Here is a 20,553-nt window from a genome sequence, read left to right on the forward strand (position 1 = left end):
ATCTTTAAAAAAGTAATACAATGAAACTTAACATAAGGGAAGAAAACTAGTAATGTTTTATGTTCTTCACTCAGATTAGGTTGCTTATAAAACATTTATGAGATAGCCATTTTGTAGAAACATGTTTCCTGTTTTGTAATGTGAAACTAGCTTTATCCAAAACTAGAAATGTATAGTACTTTCTATAACAATTTAAAGAAAAAGATACATGGCAGAGGTTCCGAGTTTATTAGTTCATTGAGCCTTTGTACCCGGGTAATTTTTAATATGGTGGCAACCGTAGGCCAAAAGAACTACCAAACAGTTTTGTAGCCCTGTGAAAAAGGAAAATAACCTGTATTTCACTCTTAAACACATTCACCAATGGAATGTGTGAAACTTAGTTATTGTACAACTCAAACCTTTGAGTCAGATTGATGCACAGTCACCTGTATCAAATTGCTCATGTAACTACTTGTAGAAAAATTCAAGTAACTCAAAAACAGTAATTTGCACATGTCTAGTGAGATACACTCTGCTAAACAAGCCACAAGTCATAAACTCTGTAATCCTATTGTTAGTAATAATATTGGTAGTGTTTGAAACTAAAAGTACTGAAGGATAAATAAATTTCGGCTGAAGAGAATAATGCCTCCAATGGAATATTATTTAGTTATGAAAAGGACCAAAGTACTGATAATGGTAAAACTTGGATGAAACCTGAAAAAAATGCCAGACACTAAAGGCCACAGTATGATTCCATATAATTACATGAAATATCCAAAATAGGCAAATCCATAGAGACAAAGTGGTTGCCAGAGACTGGAGAGAAGGGAAGTGGGAGGTGACTGCTTAGGTACAGGGTTTCCCTTTGGAGGAATAAAACATTCTGGAACTAGGTACGGTAATGGTTGTACAATATTATAGTTCTACTTAGTGCTACTGAATACATATTTTTAAAGGCTAAAATTACACTTGCATATGCATTATCAAAGGGATCTGTTAAACTTTGGTAGTGAAGGATATTAAACAGACATAATTGCACTTTGATGAAGAGCAGCTTTATTAATAAATTACAAGCATAAAATTCACTTATTTGTAGCTCATAATAAATATGAGCTACAACTTAGTCTTCTCAATCAAAATAAAAGTTTATCAAAAATAAACTTTTTTCTACCATGTAAAACCTAGCCTTCCCTTAGACTTTTCAAAATTACTATATTTTGATCCCTGAGTGTTATAAAAAGGGAGCTGGACTCCAGTGACATCATTTGTCTGATAACTGGGTCTTAATCCACCTCTGTCCACAAACACTGGTCCACGGCCACCTCCATGTCCTTCCCGTACAGCTTTTACAAGAGGATAGATATACTTATTTGTTGATTCAGACTCAAGTTCAATTACTTCTCTGGCATAATCCTGAAATTCCTTCTCCTTTTCAGCCACAAGAGCTTCAGTAAGTCTGTAATACTCTAATTCTGCTTGTTTTTCTTGCTTTGCATTAAATTTATTTTGTGCCTATATGGGAAAGAAAAAAAAGCAATTTCATATTGGTAGAGATCAATTTTCTAAGTATCCATAGCATTTGAAGTTGTAGGTAGAATTTTCTAAACTCACTGATGGGTAGCAATTTCTGAAAAACTACATGTGACCCTTAAACAACATGGGGGTTAGTGACACCAACTCCTGGTACAGTAAAGAATTCATGTATAACTTTTGACTCCAAAAGACTTCTAAAAGTTTATGATTGACAAGAAGCCTTACTGATAACATAAAGTTGACACATTTTGTATGCACATACGTATTATATGCTGCGTTCTCAAAATAATACCTTTTTCTTAATTTGGGGAGTTCATATTTCTAGGCTATGTGATTCATCAAGTTTTTTCAAATGGTAACAAATCAATCTCAATGAAATAACCTTATGCAGTAACATATCTTCAAACAATATAACAAAGTAGTTAAAAGCATGAATTTTAGGTAAAAAATAACTGAGTTTAGAATCCTGTTTCTAAAATGAAAGAAGATGGGATCAGGAGGGAGACAAACTGTAAGAGACCCTTAATCTCACAAAACAAACTGAGGGTTGCTGGGAGGAGGGGGAAAGGGAGAGGGTGGTTGGGTTATGGACATTGGGGAGGATATGTGCTATGGTGAGTGCTGTGAAGTGTGTAAACCTGATGATTCACAGACCCACCCCTGGGGTAAATAATACATTATATGTTTAAAAAAGAATCCTATTTCTACCATTTATAAAAATGTGTACTTTGGCAAGTATAGAAGACCTACCAATCACTGCCTCCAACCTATCCACTATCCTTTTTTTTCTTAATCTCTACACAATGTGGGGATCAAACACCTGATCCTGAGATGAAGAGTTGCATGTTCTTCCAACTGAGCCAGATAGGTGCCCTTCCCGCCATCTGCTATTCTGGAGGAACTCACTGAAGTCCACCATTCTGAGTCAGTCCAATATACCATGCATATTGGTTAAATCAGCCAAATAAGGTTAGTGTGTGTGTGTGTGTATGTATATACATATATACACACATACATACATATATATACATATATATGTATATTGGTTAAACCAGCCAAATAAGGTTAAATCAGGAGTGAATATCTGAACCAAATTAAACCTATATATACATATACACATATATTTGTATATATATATATAAACCAATATATATGTATCACAAGTGTTATATATGATACATATATATACTATATATATTTATATATATATATACACATATATTGTATATGTATATTGGTTAAACCAGTCAAATAAGGTTAAATCATGAGTGAATATCTAAACCAAATTAAACCAATTACATTTTATTTTCCCAGGAACTTGCAGTTGTAACAAGTGACATTTACCAATGTACATTGGTTGATCTGGAACTGAGTGGAGTAAGTACTCTAAACGATATACCAAAAGCCAATTTATATCTAAAAAACTCTTTATGTTTGCAAAAATATTGTTCTTTTAACTGATTATATGAGGTGATTTTAATGAAGTTTGATTGACAACTTTTTGTCTTAGCAGGATTTTAAGAAATGCTGAATTTGAGTTTGTCAAAAATTGAGTGATTTTATCTACATATGAATATCTTTAATATTTATGAAAATATTTTCCTAAATCAGTAACCAACACTTTAGTATAAAAGAGCCCAAACCTGATAACTACTGTACACTGAAATTTATAAGTAAATAGAGCAATAACAATGTATTAAACAGCAATTTTTTGGAATTTAACTCAAATTCAAATTAATTCAAATACAATTTGAAATTAAGGTTTATGTACTGGAAAAAAAAATGCTTATGTGCTATTTGTTGAATTGGTGATAAAATACCAGGAGTTTGAAAAAGTAAGAAAATGACCTTCAAAAAGACTGAGAAATCAGAAAAAGCTAAAACCACTCATAAAAAGTAAAATGCTATAATTTAGTAACTTACAGAGCAACTAGGATATGTTTGATAGCAATTTGTGGAAAGATATTAAGGAAGCAAGGAGAAACATCTGAAGTACAGAAACGAAGTGACAAGGGAAGGGAAGGATTATCATAATGGATCATATGATTGATGCCTCGATTTTTATTGCATTAAGCATAAATAGGTTTATAAAGAAACTTTTAAAACATCATTTTAAATTCCTAAAAATTACAACAGCTGGGGGTAAAGTAACAAGCATCTTAGAAGATGCTAGAGGGCTAATTATTTTGAATACTGGAAAATAAAGGGAAGGGATCAAGTATTCTGTCTTTTCTTTAAAAACTCTACCTTAGGGAAACCAACTTGTTGATCATGAAAAGTTCTTTGAAGACTTGAGCAAGTGAGTAAGAAAAAATGAGAGAATAATAGTATCTTGCCACCTCATGAACTAAGAGATCGAGGCAATAATCATCAAAGGCTGTTCCATGTGCCTTCTGATGGAAGTATACAACACCACATAAGAGGAGGAGTTTTCACCAAAAGATTTGAACCTGAATCTGACCTCAACTAGATTTTACCTGAAATGCAGGAAACATAATAAACGACACAACAGGGGTTCATCCATAAAAATGCAGGCTGTAGTAATTCAAAAAGACAATCCCTGTAAACCAGTAAAAACCCTCAACAAGTAAGTTGTAAAAGAAACAATAAAGACAAAAAAAGAGAACTTAAGAACTTAAAAGAGGATAGGGGTGGATAAGGAACGTTAGATAAGAGACTTGAAAGACATATCAACCAAATAGAATATCTGAACCTTATTTGATCCTGATTAAAAACAACTAAGGGGTGCCTGGCTGGGTTAGTCTGTAAAGCATGTGACTCGATCTCAGGGTCTTGAGTTCAAACCCCACACTGCACATAGAGTCTACTTTAAAAAAAAAAAAAAATTAAAAACCAACAAGCTAAAAAAAAGTACAAGGCAATTTAAAGGAAATTTAAACACTGAATATTAATTGGTTTAGATGTAATAATGGAATTGTGATTATGTAAATTTGTAAAGAGTCCCTGAGTTTGAGAGATATATACTTAAATATACATTGATAAAATGATATCTGGGATTTGCTTAAAAATAATATGGCAGATCCTACTTCTGTCAATTGCTACATGAAGAGGTTGGCCATTTCTCCTCTATAAAAAACAAGCTTATTATTTAATTATTGAAATTCCCATTTCAAAGCACTGTTAAATGACCATGTATAAGCAACTACTTGAGAAATGTTTTTTCATGAAAAACTGCTACTAAGTCAGGTAAGAAATGCAAGATTGGGGACACCTGGGTGGTTCAGTTGGTTAAGCGGCTGCCCTCAGCTCAGGTCATGATCCCAGAGTCCTGTGATCGAGTCCCACATCTGTCTCCTTGCTCGGCGGGGAGCCTGCTTCTCCCTCTGCCTCCTCCTGCGACTCTGTCTGCCTGTGCTCTTTCTCTCTCTCTAATAAATAAATAAAATCTTTAAAAAATCCTTCTTAAAAAAAAAAAGAAATGCAAGATTGTCTGGGGGATATTGCTATCCCTCCAGCTCAGGTGGTGAAAATTTGCAGATTTGCTGGACAATGATGGCAGATTCCATTTGGATTGAGTAGAAAAGCAGCTAGAAATTGAAGGGAAAGATTCTGGAAGTGAGATGAGCATAGAAGGGCTGAAGACATCCTTGTCTCATTGATAAACTATACATTAACACAAGGGACCCCAAAGAGTTTAGTAAAACTTAGAAGCCTGGGGGAAATTGTGAATTTGCTGTTCTTAGGAATAACATCCTCAACCCACACATCGCTTGTGCGCCAGGGTTAAAATCATTTCATTAATGAACTGAACATAAGCTCCACCCACATTATTGGTTGACTGTCAAGCAAACTGTCAATTTACTAAAAGCCAAAAATATAAAGAGGAATTTTTTTTTAAAGATTTTATTTATTTATTTATTGACAGAGAGAAATCACAAGTAGACGGAGAGGCAGGCAGAGAGAGAGAGGGAAGCAGGCTCCCTGCTGAGCAGAGAGCCCGATGCAGGACTCGATCCCAGGACCCTGAGATCATGACCTGAGCCGAAGGCAGCGGCTTAACCCACTGAGCCACCCAGGCGCCCCTAAAGAGGAATTTTTTAAACCAGCAAGAGATAAATGATGCATCACATTTAGGGGACCAACAATATGATTAACAGCAGATTGCTAATGATAAACAATGAAGGCCAGAAGATGATGGGACAATATACTCAAAGGGCTGGGAAAGAATGATACCCAGTAATTTCATACCCAATGAAATGAAGACAAAGGCATTTCCACAAACACATAAACTGAAATGATTGATTGCTAACCCACCTGTGCTATAAAACATGGCTACAGGAAGTCTTCAGGCTGAACTAAAATGGCTAATAAACAGAAGAAGATGCTCAATACCTCTCCACTCATCATTAGGGAAATGCACATGAAAACCACAAGTGAAATCCACTTCAAACCTATTATGATAGCTATCATAAACAACAAAACCATCAATAACAAACCCAGACCACAACGAACGTTGAGTATTCAGAGAAATTAAAGCCCTTGAATATTGCTGGTGGGAATGTTAAGTGGTATAGCTTTATAGAAAACAATATAGTCATTCAAGAGGCACCTGGGTGGCTCAGTCAGCACCTGTCTGACTCTTGATTTCAGCCCAGGTCATGATCTCAGAGCTGTGAGACTGAGCCCTGGGTAGGGCTCCAAATCCAGCATGGAGTCTGGGATTCACTCTCTCCCTCTGCCACTCCCCCTGCTTGCACACTCTCTTTCTTTCTCTCAAAATAAATAAAATCTTAAAAAAAAAAAAAGGAAATAGAACAGTGGTTCTTAAAAAAGTTACACCTAGGATTACCATATGATCTGGCAATTCTATTTCTGTATATATAGACAAAAGAATTGAAAGCAGGACTCAGACACCTGCATGGCTCAGTCGGTTAAGCAGCTGCCTTTGGCTCAGGTCATGATCCCAGGGTCCTGGGATCGAGTCCCGCATCGGACTCCCTGCTCCACAGAGAGCCTGCTTCTCCTCCTCCCTCTGCCTGCCACTCTGCCTACTTGTGCTCTCTCTCTGTCAAATAAATAAATCTTTAAAAAAAAAAAAAAAGAATTGAAAGCAGGACTCAACAGATAGGTGAATACCCTATCCACAGAAGGATTATTCACAATAGCCAAAAGACGGAAACAACCCAAATGTCTACTGATGGATGGATGTATAAATAAAATAAGGTCTGTATGTACAATAGGATATTATCAGCCTTAATAAAAAAAGGAAATTCTGACACATGCTAAAACATGGATGGGTCTTGAAGATATTATGCTAAGTAAAATAATACAGATACAAAAGGGCAGATATGATCCCACTAATATGAGGTACCTGGAATATTCAAATTTACCAGGACAGAAAGTAGAATAGTGGTCACCAGGGACTGGTGGAAAGAGGGAATGAAAAGGTACAGAATTTCAGTGTAGGATGATGAAAAAGTTATGGAGATGGACAGTGGTGACAGTAAATGCACTAAATGGCCTTGAACTGGTACACTGAAAAATGGTTAAAATGGCAAATTTTATGTTATATATATTCTACCACATTTTAAAAAAACATTAAAACAATAATAAGGGAACATCCCAGGAGTGCTTGGGGTTCAGTTGCCTTTGGCTCAGGTCATGATCCGAGGGTTCTGGGATGGAATCTGCTGTTGCCCCATGCTTGTGCATTCTCTCTCAAATAAATAATTTATTTTAAAAACTCCACAAACAACCCAATTGAATAATTGGCAAAAGATTTTAATACACACTTCATAAAAGAAGGCACACAAATGTCTATAAAGGACATGATCATATGTTCAAAATCTTTATTCTTTAGGGAAATGCAAAACAACACCAAGACATATCACTGCACTAGAAATCATTTAGGATAACAAAAACAAGTGTTGATGAGGGTGTGGAACAATTGGTCCTCGCATATGTTGCTGGTAGGAATGGAAAATGGTATAGCCGTCTTGGAAAACAGTTTTAAGTCATAAATGATGAAATGCCACGTCCTCCTTGTGTTATCTAAAATTTCTGGTACCCCCTAGCACCACAACTCTGAAACCTATGAGCTCCCAAACAGCATAATCTCTGGGCTATCATTATAAAGAGGGAAGAAAAAGTAAAACAGAAGATAAGCATCATGGTCTGCCATATGAATTTGCATTTTCTTTAGTATGTACAGTAATAGAAGGAAAAATATCTGTGCAAAGGATATATACCTACTATGGGAACTTCAATACAGATAAAAAGAGAAATTAACTCCACATTTTTTATATATTTTATTGTGTCATAACCATAATGGTCATTTGATCTTATTTGACAGATGAAACCACCTGGGAAACAGAAAACTAGCATGAATTCTACATTATATATTTATTGTTAAAATAAGTATAAACATTTAAGAATAATTACCATTTGCTGAATATGGGCATCTCGAAGTTCTTGACGTTCTTTATCAGCTTTGCGTTTTTTCTCCTTTTCATGCTCTTGGAAAATCTGATCTGCTTTCATGATAGCCAGCAATTGTTCTTTAGCATCTAGTTTCCTCTGTTTTTCTTCTTCCTCTTTATTTTTCATCTAGATGTTAAAAGGCAAAGAGAAAAAACATTTTTTTTAAAAATCAACCAGTGGGAAGCTCCAAGCAGAAAGCCAGGAGCAATGAAAGGGCAAAAGTTATATGAATCTGGGCTGATTCCTACATGGTTGGTTTACTTTGGTTTTGTTCTGTTTCTCAAATAACAGTAAAACACACAATGAAAACTTGAATGATCCTGGTTTAAAAAATAAAATACAGGAACAGAATAGCAAGATCTTCCCAAGGTAGAGGAATATTTGTAGGTAAAAAATTAATTGCTATAATTGTTTATAAACTAAATTAAATATTACAACAGTCAATTATGTAGGACATAAGGATTATCTGAAGGATTAAAAAATACAGAAATGCAATAGGGTATTTCATTAGTCTGAAAAACACTCAAATGTATATTAAGTGAATAACAATGTTTGCATTTCAGATGGTTCTGAAACAAAAGAGATTATTATTTTGTGTCTATGAATATCTTATTTATAATTGATTATTATGTGAGCTTCCATTAAAAATTAAACATGGCCTGACTTCAAGAATATAGGAAGATAACTCATACATTATTTTTCAAATCTTTGCCAGTTTTTTGTCAGAGAGGCTGAAGAAGTGGAAACTACAGTGGAAAGGACTTAATTTTTTAGTATAAGTGCTGCCAAAGCAAGGACAGGACTTAATTTTTTTTAAAAGTTTTATTTGTCATAATTGAATTGCTTACCACAACAGCTCTATATTCTGCAATTGCTTTTAATTCTGCTTTGTTTTTTTCATATTTTTCTTTTTCTCTTTTTTCCCATTCAGCCTCAGCTTCTGCAGTATCTCTAGCAATAATCAGATCTTCATTGTCGAGTTTCTCTTTCATTAGTTCACTCAGAAAGTTATTTATTCTTTCTCTCCTTTCTTCCATTAGCCTATAACAAAATAACCATTATTTGTTAAATCTTCATGAATAGATTTGTTATGAGCCAAAATAATTTCATTAGAAATCAGATATTTTATAGTTTTTTACAAAACTGAAAGGAGCCTCATTGTTCCTTATATATGTACTGATTATTTTTTTTTAAAGATTTATTTATTTATTTATTTGACAGACAGAGATCACAAGTAGGCAGAGAGGCAGGCAGAGAGAGAGAGGAGAAAGCAGGCTCCCTGCTGAGCAGAGAGCCCGATGCGGGACTCGATCCCAGGACCCTGAGATCATGACCTGAGCCGAAGGCAGCGGCTTAACCCACTGAGCCACCCAGACGCCCCTATGTACTGATTATTTTAAGTGAAGACTATTTTTAATACTTTATTTTTAGAATGAAGTATATTTTAAAAATCTAAAGGGACTAATACATATATCTTTTGTAAGTACATGTTGTGTGCATGTATGTGTGTGTGTGTGTGTGTATAGGAAATAAAGTATTAAAATTCTCACAATGAAAAATTCTCAAAATACTTAATCAGACACCCTGTTCCCTCTAACGTTGGAGGCTTAGGTTATAAAATAAAGGCCTTTCTTTAAATGAAACGTCAAAAATATCTAGTAAAAGTTGTCAAAACCTTAATAAATCCATCCTCTTACTATATAGTCTGTTTATAATTTATTCATAGCACTTTACTGACTTCATCTAGTATTTATTTATTTATTTATTTATTTGACAGAGAGAGAGAGAGAGAGACACATACAGCAAGAGAGGGAACACAAGCAGAGTGAGTGGGAGAGGGAGAAGCAGGCTTCCTGCCACAGGGGAGCCTGATGTGGGGCTTGATCCTAGGACCCTGGGATCACGACCCGAGCCAAAGGCAGCCGCTTAATAACTGAGCCACCAGATGCCCCCTGACTTCATCTATTTTTTTTTAAGATTTTATTTATTTATTTGACAGAGATCACAATTAGGCAGAGAGGCAGGCAGAGAGAGAGAGAAGGAAGCAGGCTCCCTGCTGAGCAGAGAGCCCGACATGGGGCTGAATCCCAGGATCCTGAGATCATGACCCGAGCCGAAGGCAGAGGCTTGAACCCACTGAGCCACCCAGGTGCCCCGACTTCATCTATTTATATGAAGATAGATAACTGTCCTTTTACACTATGCGATTCATGAGGTCAGAGAATGGGTAAGTCCTCTCTCTAGTTCAGAGCTGAGAATGGTGACAGGCATGTCATTAACAATAACTAGGTATTTGCTAAAGGAATAGGGGCGTTTTCATATGGGATTGGGTGAAAAATACTTTTTAATTTAGATGTGACAGAATCACTAATGTATTGAGTGAATTTGCAAAGCTATGAAGGAGAAGTGAGAAGAAAGGACACAGTGCATATCCCAAGGAAATTATAGTCTAAAATGGAGAAAAGACATTTATGCAAATAACAATACATAGCAAAGGTGATTCACACCATGAGAAAGCTAGAAAGTGACACAGGCAGATGAGAAAAAAGGAAGGCTTCATGAGAAAGGTGATACTGCATCTAGACTTTCAACAACAATATTCTAAACACTTTTATTTATTTTTTTAAAAAGATTTCATTTATTTATTTGACAGAGAGAGAGATCACAAGTAGGCAGAGAGGCAGGCAGGGTTGGGGGGTGGGGGTGGGGGGGGGACAGGCTCCCTGCTGAGCAGAGAGCCTCATGTGAAGCTCAATTCCAGGACCCCAGGATCATGACCTGAGCCGAAGGCAGAGGCTTTAACCCACTGAGCCACCCAGGTGCCCTCTAAACACTTTTAGTGATTGCCTACCATGTTCCAGAAACTATTCCAGGTGCTGGGAACACAACGGTAAACAAAAGCATTAAATCTCTGCTCTAGAATTTTCATTACAGCTGGGGTAGAGGGATAGTTAACAAAGTAAATAATTGGAATGAGGAAAAAGTGAACAATTAAACAGATGAACAATGTGGGGTAAGACTGAATCTTCTGCTGTCCACGAGCCATATCAGGGCCGGGACAGTCTTGCGTAGGAGAGATAGCGCAGCACAAGAGGGCCGGGGGAGGTGGCCGCAGGGAGAGGAAGGGGGAGAGCGCCCAGCACAGATAAACAATGTGGGGTAGTTTTAATTAAGGTGGTCAGGGAAGGCCTCATTGAGAAGGTGACATCTGAATAATGATTCTTTTGAAAGAGTTTAGGGAGGTCAGAATTCCCCAGAGAAGATATCGGAGAAGTCCAGTGTGAGTGATGAGGAGGCAAAGAAGGAGAGAATAATAGTACACGATAGTCCAAGAGATGAGGCTGGGTTCACCTGGGAATTAAGATGGTGGAGAGCCTTATGGGCCTTAGTAAATTAAATACTCCACATGAGATATAAAGCATTGCAACATTTTGCACAAGGCAAAAGTGGGATGTAGACAGAAACACAAGGTACTGCAACCGGCCTCCTCTCTCTTACTTCATCCTAAACTTCTCACTAAAGTAAGCAATGGCCTCCATATCTGAAGAACATTTCCTTTTTAAAATCTCATTTAGGGGGGCGCCTGGGTGGTTCAGTGGGTTAAAGCCTCTGCCTTCGGCTCGGGTCATGATCCCAGCGTCCTGGGATTGAGCCCCGCATCGGGCTCTCTGTTCTGCCTGTCTCTCTGCCTACTTGTGATCTGTCAAATAAATAAATTTAAAAAAAAAAAGATTAAAAAAAATCTCATTTAGGGGCATCTGAGTAGCACAATCAGTTAAGTGTCCACCTCTTGGTTTCCGCTCTAGTTGTGATCTCAGGGTTGTGAGATCAAGCTCCCTGTTGGGCTCCACACTCAGTGCACAGTCTGCTTAAGACTCTCCCTCCCTGTGCCCACTCCCACTCTCTCTCTCTAAAATAAATACATAAATCTTTTTTAAAATCTCATTTAATCCCTCTATTGACCTAACACCAAAGACTGTTCTCTTCTTCTTCTTTTTTTTCTTAAGATTTATTTATTTGACAGACAGAGATCACAAGTAGGCAGAGAGGCAGACGGGGCGGTGAGAGGGAAGCAGGCTCCCCAACAAACAGAGAGCCCGATGCAGGGCTCAATCCCAGGACCCTGGGATCATGACCTGAGTCAAAGGCAGAGGCTTAACCAACTGAGCCACCCAGGCGCCCTGAGACTGCTCTCTTCTTATGGAAACTCTCTTGGTTGTTTCTCTGATTTTCTTCCAATTTCTGGAAACTATTCTTTGGTCTTTACATGATCTTCTTTGTCCATTTGACCCTTAAATATGGACTTCCCAAGGGACTACGCCACCTTCATTTCTTACCTACTCACCATAGGTGAACTCACCTGTATCCCCAGTTCCAGTGGCTCACAAAGCCATCTCTAGCTCATATCCCTCCCCTACTGCAGAGATTTCACTATTTCCAACCATCTACCAGAGAAATGTCCTTGATAGTCCAAGGGAACCCTAACTCTGAGGCCATCATGTCACTAAATGCCCTAGTTATATATAATGACTTACTCTTTAAAAAATTTTATTTAATGACTTTATTTATTTGTCAGAAAGAGAGAGAGCACACAAGCAGGGGGAGTGGCAGGCAGAGGGAGAAGCAGGCTCCCCACTGAACAAGAAGCCCAGTGTGGGGCTCAATCCTGTGACCCTGGGATCATGACCTGAGCTGAAGGCAGACGCTTAACAGACCAAGCCACCCAGTATCCCAAAAGATTTTATTTATTTATTTATGAATGGCAGAGACAGAGAGAGAGAGAGGCAGAGGGAGAAGCAGTCTTCCCAGTCCCCTGGGATCACCTGAGCTGAAGGCAGACGCTTATTCGACTGAGCCACCCAGGACCCTCCAATGACTTATTCTTAAAAATTACTCTCATATATCACAACTTCTGATTTATAATAATTTCAGATAGTACTTCATTAATTACATGAATTACTTTTAAAACCTTACCTGTGTGTTTCAGCTTCTTTTTCTTTCCCCATTTGCATAAGACGCTTTTTAGCTTTGATAAATTTTCTAATCTTTTCATCTTCCTCCTCTTGCTGCTGCCGTTCTACAGCTTTGATGATATTTTTGTCATTCATATTTTCCTTGGGGGAAAAATTATGTATTATCCTATTGCAAAGAAAAATATCTTTCAACATATGAATATCTAATAAGAACCTATTAAATGGTCAGAGCTTCTGACTCAACTTCTCTCTTGGAAATTTATCCCAAAGAAAGAATCAGAGATATGCATTAAGCTTTATGTACCATGTACTTTATCCCAAAGTCATTTATAAGAGTGAAAAACTGGAAACAACCTCTAAATCTTTAATAATGAAAAAACAGTTAAATAAATTCTCAATGATATGGGAAGATACAAATAATGAGTAAGTGGGGTGAAAGGAGAATATAAAATACTACATAGCATATTTCAGTTTTGCAAACATATAAAGGTACAAGTTTATAATGATATACAACTTTATAATGATATAATGAGAAATGTATCAAATCTTAATAGTTAATCTCTGGGGTATGAGATTATATATGTGACATTTTGTCTTAATGATTTTCTGTATTTCCTTTCAAATATCTCATTTCTTTAAAATATGTAATTAAATAAAAAATAAATAAAATTAAAAATAATTCTAGGGGAGGCTCGGTGCCTCAGTCGGTTAGGCAGCCAACTCTTGGTTTCGTCGGCTGGGGTCATGATCTCAGGCTTGTGAGATCGAGCCTCACATTGGGCTCTATACTCAGAGAGGAGTCTGCCTGAAATTCTCTTCCTCTCCCTTTGCCTCCCCCAACCCTTGTTTTCACTCTCTCTATCAAATAATTGAATAACGGGTGAATGGATGACTCAGTCAGTTAACCATCTGCCTTTGGCTCAACTCAGGATCTCAGGGTCCTAGGATCAAGCCCATGTCAGGCTCCCTGCTCAGCAGGGAGTGTGCTTCTCCCTTGGCCCCTCCCCTCACTTGTTCTCTCTCTCTCATAAATAAATAAAATCTTAAAAAAAATAAATCTTTAAAAAACTTTATAATCAGAAATATACATTAAATATTTTCATTTAATGTTTAAATAGTTAATATAGTTATATGGTACACAAATTAAAAGTATTTAATAGATACACAGTATAAAGTGTCTTTCTTTCCCCATCCACTAACTCCCTATATTACTAATTCCCCCACCAGACATGATCACTGTGAAACTAGTTTCTTCTCCAGACCTTCTTTTCCCACATACACAAGATACAGATATATATTCTAACAAAACATTTTAATATAGGTCATTATGTTTCAAAACAAAAAATATAAATCTGTTCATATCAGCATATATTCTACCACTCCAGCCTGAATTAGATATCACAAAAATAGATGACTTTGAACACAATAGCCTGGATATATAGATATGTTAGTGTATTTAGTTACTCTAAGTAGAAACCAATTGAAGTGAAAGATGCAACATTTAATCTTCCAATATATTTTTAACCCAGGGTCTATTATGCTTACCATTCTTAAGTACTCTCCTATCTTATGGCTATTACTTTTAAAAGCCCATAATCTGGTTAGGAGAAGCATTAGTCAACATGAGAAGCTAATAACAATATCAAACTGTTAAAGGTGGTTGTTCTAAATGATTTCTTAAAAGTTATATTTTGCTCTTTTTTTCTAAGTTTATTATAACATTCATACAGATTTTTTAAAAATAGTAAAGAATAGAGTTAATTAACACAAAGTTAATTCTCATTTTTAAAAGTTGAAAGCCTCAGCTCAAGGTTACATAGTTACTTAGTGGTAGCATTGGCATTTAAAAGTCTGTCCCATTCCAAAGTGGTAGCATTGGCATTTAAAAGTCTGTCCCATTCCAAAGTGTCTATTTCCAAAGTGATAAAAATACTGCACCCATGGAATAAGAATAAGATTTTATGCAAAAAGAACAATAGCATTACAGGTAAAACTCTTTTAGAAATTAAAACTTTAGTAGCTAATTGGTAGCTTATTTTATTTTGTTAAAGATTTATTTATTTGAGAGAGAGAGAGCGAGCAAGAAGGAGGAGCAGAGGGAAAGGGAGAGAGAGAATCTCAAACAAACTGAGCTGAGCATGGAGCCCAACTTGGGGCTTAATTCCACGACCCTGAGATCATGACCTGAACTGAAATCCAGAGCTGGGGGGAAAAAAAAAAAATCAAGAGCTGGATCCTTACTTAACTGGCTAAGCTACCCAGGTGCCGCTTGGTAACTAAATTTAAAATTCAATAGAAAGCTTAAAAGACAAATTTGGGAATAACTCTCAAACGAAAACCAAAAATGGCAGGAATAATTAATTGTCTACCTAAGCTTATTTTTTTTTCTGCATTAGAAGCAGGACCCAGATTTTGTTCAGAGTGGCAACATGCTAGTCTAAAAAGACTGTATTTCCAAGCTTTCTCTTCAGCTAAGTATGACTAATTATGACCAATGAGATTTAGTAGAAATCATTAATGACTTCTGGAAATGTTCCTTAAAAGGAGAATAGATGGTTGGGCATTCTTTTTTGTCCCATCTTCTCTTCCTTCTTGCTGCCTGGAATGTGGATATGAGAGCAAGAGCTCCTGCAGCCATTCAGGGCCATGGGGCAACTGTGATGACAGAAGCCATCTAGGTTTCAAGAATAGCAAAGCAAAAAAAAAAAAAAGAGAGAGAGAGAGAGAGGGAGAGAGGGAGAGAGGGAGAGAAGTTGTTTCAGTCCCTGTTGATTCTGGAGTTGCCATATCAGCCTTGGAATGACTACCTCTGCACTTTAAAATTTAAGGGACTATTACTTTTGAGACTTCCCCTAACTAAAAAAGTTAGAAAACTGTTTTTTTTTTTTTAATTACAACATCAATTCAGAAAGTGCAATGTATATCAGAAGGGTTCTAGAACAGAAGAGACAAAATGGAAGATTATACAAGAAATAAAATAAAATAAAATAAATTCCAGGATGAAGAGGATGTGGAGGAAGGGGAACCCTCTTACACTGTTGGTGGGAATGCAAGTTGGTGTAGCCACTTTGGAGAACAGTGTGGAGATTCCTCAAGAAATTAAAAATAGAACTTCCCTATGACCCTGCCATTGCACTCCTGGGTATTTACCCCAAAGATACAGATGTCGTGAAAAGAAGGGCCATCTGTACCCCAATGTTTATAGCGGCAAAGGCCACGGTAGTCAAACTATGGAAAGAACCAAGATGCCCTTCAACGGATGAATGGATAAGGAAGATGTGGTCCATATACACTATGGAGTATTATGCCTCCATCAGAAAGGACGAATACCCAACTTTTGTTACAACATGGACGGGACTGGAAGAGATTATGCTGAGTGAAATAAGTCAAGCAGAGAGAGTCAGTTATCATATGGTTTCACTTATTTGTGGAGCATAACAAAAAGCATGGAGGACATGGGGAGTTAGAGAGAAGGGGGTTGGGGTAAATTGGAAGGGGAGGTGAATCATGAGAGACTATGGACTCTGAAAAACAATCTGAGGGGTTTGAAGTGGCGGGGGGGTGGGAGGTCGGGGTACCAGGTGGTGGGTATTAGAGAGGGCACGGATTGCATGGAGCACTGGGTTTGGTGAAAAAATAATGATACTGTTATGCTGAAAATAAATAAATTTTTTTTAAAAAAGGAAAAAAAATAAAAACAATAAAAAAAAAAGAGTTTCCAGGATGAAAGGAATATATGTTTTCAGATTGAAAGCATCAACTGAGAGCTCAGCAAAATAATAAAAAAGAACTACATCAAAGTATTTCACTGTGAAGTAAAAATGACCCGGAAATCTTTTAGAAAGAGAGAGAGAAAAATAAAATACAAAATGCCATATAAAATGTCATCATACTTCTAAATAGCAATACTGGAAGTCAGATGATCATGAAACCATGAATACAAAATTCTGAATTCTGAACCAGAATTCTATGTCCAGTCAAACAATAAAGCAAATATGGCTTTAAATGATAACCTTTTCAGATGAGAATTTTAAAAATTGACCTGTATATCCTTTCTTAGGAAGTTACCCAAAGATGTATTTCAGTAAGATAAAAAAGTAAGCTAAGAAAAAGGAGGGCATGGAATTGAGGAAATGGGAACTGAAGCCCAGGAAAGGGACTCAGGGAAGTCAGAATGATCGCTGGGCAGGTGGCCTAGAGAAGGGCAGAGGACTTGCATGAGGGAACTCTAAGAAAATCAAGAACAGAGATAATTTAATATTACTTAGATGAATATTTGAACACTAATATCAACATACATTTGACAGAACTTAAAGAACATATGGAAAAAAACTGAACATATCAACATACATTTGACAGAACTTAAAGAATATATGGAAAAAAACTGAGGTATACAGTCATCAAAGCAAATACATAATCATTTTAATCTTGGAAAAACATTTTTGCAAACAAGGAAATATAATCATGGTATATTAGTTGGCTCCTCAGAGAACAATATTTTATAATAATAATGATTTAGCTAAAATTGTGACATAATTATTTCAGGGGAAGGGGAGAATGGGAAAGGGACAGCATTAGAAAGAGGTAAATCCTCAACTACAAGGCCAGACAGAAAATGTCTAAAATTGATAAATCAAGATGCATATCTTTAGAACTAGATATATATTTTTTAAATATATAGATTATTTAGAATATAATTTCATATCAGAACAAACAACTAAAAGAACCTGGAAGTGGTTGTCTCCATGAAGCAGAAGGGGTAAAGCAAAGAACTGCTACTCTTATTTTAAGCTTTTTGGTGGTGTTTCATGTTTTAATTCTGTGTATCTATTAGTTAAGAGTAAAAACTAATTTTAGAGAAAAGAACGTAAAAAAATCACAAAATAAAGTGAGTCGCAATAGGCACAAAACAACTACTACATTTACTGAGTACTTCTAACAGTGACACAGACACGGGACACATATTACCCCATTCATTCCTCACAACTTTCATTTAAAGGACAAGAAGATGTGGGGTGCCTGGGTGGTTCAGGTGGTGAAGCATCTACCTTCAGTTCAAGTCATGATCCTGGAGCCTTGGGACTGAGCTCTGCATGATTTCCCTGCTTAGTGGGGAGGCTGCTTCTCCCTCTGCCCCTCACCCTGCTTGTGATCTCTTTCTCAAATAAGTAAGTAAAATCTCTTTTAAAAAAGACAAGAAAATGTATTCACTTGGAAAAAAGTCTCATTCTTTTCTTTCTTGTTCATGCATGAGAGCACGTCCACATAAATCCATAGCAAATACAGCTCCCTCAAAGTATACTTAGAAACCCAACTTAATGACAACTTCTTTTCTACTCCACAATTTTTTATAAAAAATATATTAAAAGTCATGAGCTGGACTCTAAACATTTTTTGAAGAAATGCTGTATTTTTTACTTACAAAAAACAGTTTTCTGTTTTCATTTCTCTCTTCTTTTTTCTTTTCTAGTTTTTTCCTCATTTCTATTTCATATAATGCATTCTGTCGCTTTATTTCTTTAGCATCCCTTTCTTCGTGTTTTCTCCTTCTTTCTTCTTCCTCTTTATGTTCCTTGATTCTAAAGTAAAAACATAACTAAAATTGAGAGCAAGGCAGAAAAATAAGTCATATTTTAAAGAAATGAATTAGATTCTAACCTGGGATGATTTGAAGCTGTGGGGAAACTTATGAATTTCTTTGGGGACAAGAACAGATATATAAAAAGCAGTTATTAAAGCAAATCTAATTTTGGTTAGCCCAGAATTGTCAATATTTTCATTTCCCCAACATTTGTCTCATTCCTGACCAAAATTAAATCCTATGCTAGATTCAAACATTACTTTCCTTTAGAAAGAACTAGCTAACTGAAGGACATTATAGTGGAATGGTGACATTATACAGAAAAGTCCTTAATCCCTAGTGTTTCTCAACTTCAGCACTACAGTTCTAGCCTCTTAGGAAATGGGCTAGCCACTTTGGCTGTCATTCTTTCTCTAGCCAGCATTCACTAGCTATTGACGCCTTCTGCATGGTAAGCCACACAGGGCTTATGAGTGAGTGCTTCAGAGATCCCTGAGCACCCTCCTTACTGCAGGGCTGTGTTCTGGGAGATGTAGCTCCAGCTCTACGTCTTCAGCACACCTTCCCAGCCCCATCACCATCACTACCATGAGCTTCCACCATCAGTACTTTATTGCAAACTCTGAGTGTCTCATCTTGCGATCAATCCTCTGCATACTGGCAAGTCAGCTCAGCCTGAGATGCCTACTGGCCCATGCATCCTTGTCAGCCAATCGAGTGTGCAGGTTGCTCCACTGCCATTCTCTATCTGCTGCTGTCTCTAATTTTTTTTCTTCCTGAACAGATAGACACAGGGTAGCTCAACAACAAACTTAGATGAAAAGACTGGGGAATAAACCTTTCTTTCATATGCATCCAATCCAAAAGAATGTTTTCTTGGAGACTCATCACTCAAGCTTCAGAGGGGAAAATTCCTTTTCCCTGTGCCATGGAGAACTACACAGTAAAGTGAGCCAGTAAGTTCACTTTGGTATTATGAAGCCAATGCAGGACAGGAGATTCCCAGCTGATGCATCTGTACAGAGTAAACAGCTTTAGAGCCACAGTCACTGTCTGTGGGAGGAGCTAAGATAAAAGTCACTGCAGTTTACAGCTAAACCAGGTTTATGATTGCCCTAAAAATACTAGATTTTCAAAAATTTTTTATTGTCTATTTAGTTTGTTAGAATTATTAGACGCAAAGAAGATTCTTTGAGCTGGTGAGATACCCACTGATGAAGAATGGGAGAGCAAAATTCCGCACAGAGGGAAAAACCTGTGAGAAAGCCCTGAGGCAAGCAAAGGTTTGACAGGTGCTCAAAGGCTTGGAGATCGGTATGATAGAAGTAGAATAAGTGGGGCACCTGGGTGGCTCAGTGCGTTAAAGCCTCTGCTTTCCGCTCAGGTCATGATCCCAGGGTTCTGGGATCGAGCCCCGCATCAGGAGCTCTGCTCAGCAGGGAGCCTGCTTCCACCTTCTCTCTCTCTCTCTTTCTCTCTCTCTGCCTACTTGTGATCTCTACCTGTCAAATACATAAATAAAATCTTAAAAAAAAAAAAAGTAGAATAAGTGAAGGGAATGAGTGGTAGGAAAGGAGGTTGAGAAGATGAGGCCAGATCATACAAGGCTTTGCAGGAGATTGTCATTTCCATTTTCTTTTAAATGAACAGAAAACCACCAAAAAGTTTTGTGGGAGAATAATATGACCAATTTTTATTTTAATAAAATCTCTCTGGATGATGAAAGGAAAAGTACTTAGGAAGAGAGAATAGGAGGCCAGTTAAGGAGTTGAGGCAGTAATCCATGGGACATGAGGGTGTCTGGACTAAGATGACAGCAGTAATTTTAAGATTCATTTTGGAGAAAAAAATTCAGTATCAGTTGCTGATAGATTTGGTGCGAAAATAAAGGCACATGAAGAACTGAGGTGTATTCCTAGGTTTCTGATTTGAACAACTGAGTGTATAAAGATACAACTTTTAGAAAGTCCACTGTGAGGATGGAGAATCAAAATTTTATTTCATATTAGACATTTAAGACTTTTTACATCTTTGAGACTT

General features: G+C 36.9%; 1 protein-coding gene across 1 annotated transcript in view; it reads right to left on the reverse strand.

The window, feature by feature from the left end:
- Window positions 1–20,553, reverse strand: part of CCDC173 (coiled-coil domain containing 173) — a 37,543-nt gene continuing 16,990 nt past the window's right edge. Inside the window, exons 5-9 of the mRNA XM_032355883.1 lie at window positions 18,355–18,511; window positions 12,934–13,073; window positions 8,808–9,000; window positions 7,921–8,085; window positions 1–1,497 (exon numbers count right to left, since the gene is read on the reverse strand). Of these exons, the coding sequence (XP_032211774.1) occupies window positions 1,153–1,497; window positions 7,921–8,085; window positions 8,808–9,000; window positions 12,934–13,073; window positions 18,355–18,511 (1,000 nt within the window). The 3' untranslated portion in view covers window positions 1–1,152. The remainder of the gene's footprint in view (window positions 1,498–7,920; window positions 8,086–8,807; window positions 9,001–12,933; window positions 13,074–18,354; window positions 18,512–20,553) is intronic.

The sequence above is a fragment of the Mustela erminea genome, chromosome 8 (assembly GCF_009829155.1).
Source record: "Mustela erminea isolate mMusErm1 chromosome 8, mMusErm1.Pri, whole genome shotgun sequence".
Classification (NCBI taxonomy): Eukaryota; Metazoa; Chordata; class Mammalia; order Carnivora; family Mustelidae; genus Mustela; species Mustela erminea.